Below are 2,806 nucleotides of genomic sequence, written 5' to 3' on the forward strand. Positions count from 1 at the left end.
ACATATTGGGGTTCCTCTTGGGACTGGCCAGCTGCGCCTTTGTCACCTGCACAACAGCAGAATCAGTTGCTGCTCCATCCATGTCCAAAAGACACAGCGGCCGGGCATCAAGAAGACTTCAAGAGAAGCCTACTACTGCCGTTGTCTGCCTAACGAACCCGGCGGCACTGACTGCTAATGCAGCACCATTCAAGTGGGAACACAAACTGCAGGAGCACAGACTTGCCTGCATAGAACCCAAAACGCATGGTCAACCTAGCATAAGTGTGGCCTTCAGTATATGGCACATGCTACGATGCAGCTAGGTAATCGATATCTTGTACTGTGGCTGGGTTTGCAGGGAAGGTGAATGGCAGAAGATCGTTCACGCTATAGTTGGCACTGAAATGGGCAACGGGATTTTGCCGGTTAGACTGTCATTGGCACCTGTGTTCTTGATGGCCATTTTGGTCTACAGCCTTTTGTAGGCTGTTAGTCGATGCGCAGGATGGGGGCAATGGACAGACACGTCGTTACCCTTTTTATTGACTAGATAGTTCAGCATGCGATTCCAAGAGGATTTTTACGGTATTTTATCGTTTGGATTCAAGATTGCAGGAAATTCACCCTTTTCTATATCCCTTGCAAAGGGTTGTCTCTCGCAGATGGGAATGTACGCCGTTTGGCGTCAGGTGCTTTTCGATATTCTGCGGAAGTATTTCTGCCTACAGCACTTTAGCTTCTCCCGGATTGCCGTTGATGCTGTCCCTGTCTGTAAGTGTGTAGCCGTGTCGGTGGTGTAACGGTGCTTTACGTCCTAGCTGCCTGTTTTGGCATATTGAACCTTATGGCACTGGCTCACCTTAGTAGATCCCTCCCAATGAGTTGCTTGTCGTGGCACGCTTTTATATTCTTATTGTTCAAGAAAAGGTTTGGATGAGACGTGGTGCAGTCACTTGGGATTTGGTGCTGTGGCGTAATATCTTGCGCCGCCTGTCTCTTGCGCTGAGGCACCATGGCGTTTCCACAGTCATTTGAAGCAGACGAACTCGATCAATACTTCACCTGTCCATCAGCCTACCAGTTCGCATCTTGTTAGAGTAGCGGCCTGTTTTGTAGAGCGGCTGTAGTGAAATTCTTTCGACGTTAATTGGTACCATCCGTGTGACAAGCATCCTCGTTGCGACCTTTTTGCTGCCCAGTACTTCAATTTAAAGAATCAAACAAGTGGCCTAGGCCATTTGGGTAATAGACTTTTCACGGGAAAACTTGGTTCGCGTTGGGCATGCTCTTGGTTGTCCAGATCTTTGCGCGTGTTCGGTGACCCAGAACATCAGGGCTGGCTAGTGTCCTAGAGATGATAGCTAGCTAGCGACCTGCAAGGGGTCGCAACACTGGAGGAGGGCAGGACCATTCCAATAGGATTAAAATAAGAAAAACTGTCTATTAGTTCTAATGAATACGTGAAATGTGCGGAAATTGTGTGGAGACTGGGGCTGGCGATACCGCCGGCGCCAGTGCGGGCCTCCTCCGGGCCTCCTCCCCATGGGGCCTAGGAGGTGAGCTCCCAGAGTGGGGCGAATCGAACAGACAGATTTGAAACACTTAAGAACTGTTGTATTTCGATGGAATAAAGCTACAGTGTCCGAGAAATGGGGCTACGTTAGACGTAGTTTGTAGGCCTGCTCGAGGGGCAGGAAGCAGCGTAGTCGCAGCAGGAGGCGCCGCGCACTACAAGAACTTAGAAGGCACGAAGCAGGTATCACGAAAGGGATAAATCGACGAGTAGCTCAGTAACCTACAAAACTAGATTACGTATTTTTGGTCTGAAAGATCCTCTCAAAAGCTGGTAAAACTGAGAAAGTATTGCGCCAAGAACAAGCATAGTCGTCAAATCCGGCCAGAACTTATCTTCATCCCCTCCTGTTTATCCAGAAGGAATCAACGCCCGCCAAACAATTGCAGAAATCGTCTCGTTGATAGTTGTTTTTCCAAACGTTTGTTTAACTACCGAACATGTTTTCTCTCGTTTTCTTAGCACTTGCTGCTGTGTCTGTGTTCCGTGGACACATAACAGCAAATGCAAGCACAACAGGGACAGGAAGTAAGCGTTCTGGTCCTTTCCCACGCCCCCAAGCACAAATTTTGAAACTTTAGAATGGAACTCATTTGCATTCAGAGGTTTTGTGTGTACCGAATTTTCTCACCAGAAAGGCTTGATTGTTTATCCGAGATGAACGAGGCAAGGACAGCTGCGGGACTGGCCGAGTTTAAAGAGGCATCAGAAGATACGCAATTGCTGCCGGAACACTCCGGTACAAAGACGGCAGTAAAGCCTGCTGATTTATGGAGCCAAATCTGCCAAAAAATTATGGGGGTAAGCCGCTTTACGAACGCACTGCAATGCAAGTCCTGGCACACTACAGCCAATAAACATCTTGCAAATGATGGCGCATATAGCAAGAGACGCCATGTTTGCTCTGTTTCTTATTCCATTATCTGAAGACTGATGGCGAGAGCACTGAGGCAGAAAAGCTAGAGGGGACTTTCGCGTACTACGAGGGCGAGAATGACTGCAAAGCGGCAGTACAGTACTGGAAAGAAGGCATTTCTCTCTTCAATAACAAGATGCCCCCAAAATACCAGGCTCCGAACAACCCGAAGGTGTATGACAACAGGGCCGCCTCCTTTGTTGCCCTGTATAACCCCAAGGAGAACCCTGTGGCCAGCTGCGCCTTTGTCACCTGCACAACAGCAGAATCAGTTGCTGCTCCATCCATGTCCACAAGCCACAGCGGCCGGGCATCAAGAAGACTTCAAGAGAAGC

General features: G+C 48.8%; 1 protein-coding gene across 1 annotated transcript; it reads left to right on the plus strand.

Moving 5' to 3' along the window:
- Positions 1–1,017, plus strand: ENH_00034990 (SAG family member; the record flags this gene model as incomplete). The annotated part of the gene is made up of 4 exons (XM_013580381.1): positions 1–193; positions 341–407; positions 645–753; positions 932–1,017. Coding segments are annotated over 4 exons (455 nt in total), but the record flags the coding sequence as incomplete, so codon positions are not given.
- Between the last annotated feature and the right edge of the window lie 1,789 nt (positions 1,018–2,806).

The sequence above is a fragment of the Eimeria necatrix genome, genomic scaffold (genome assembly GCF_000499385.1).
Source record: "Eimeria necatrix Houghton genomic scaffold, Enh_scaff2551, whole genome shotgun sequence".
NCBI classification, from domain to species: Eukaryota; Apicomplexa; class Conoidasida; order Eucoccidiorida; family Eimeriidae; genus Eimeria; species Eimeria necatrix.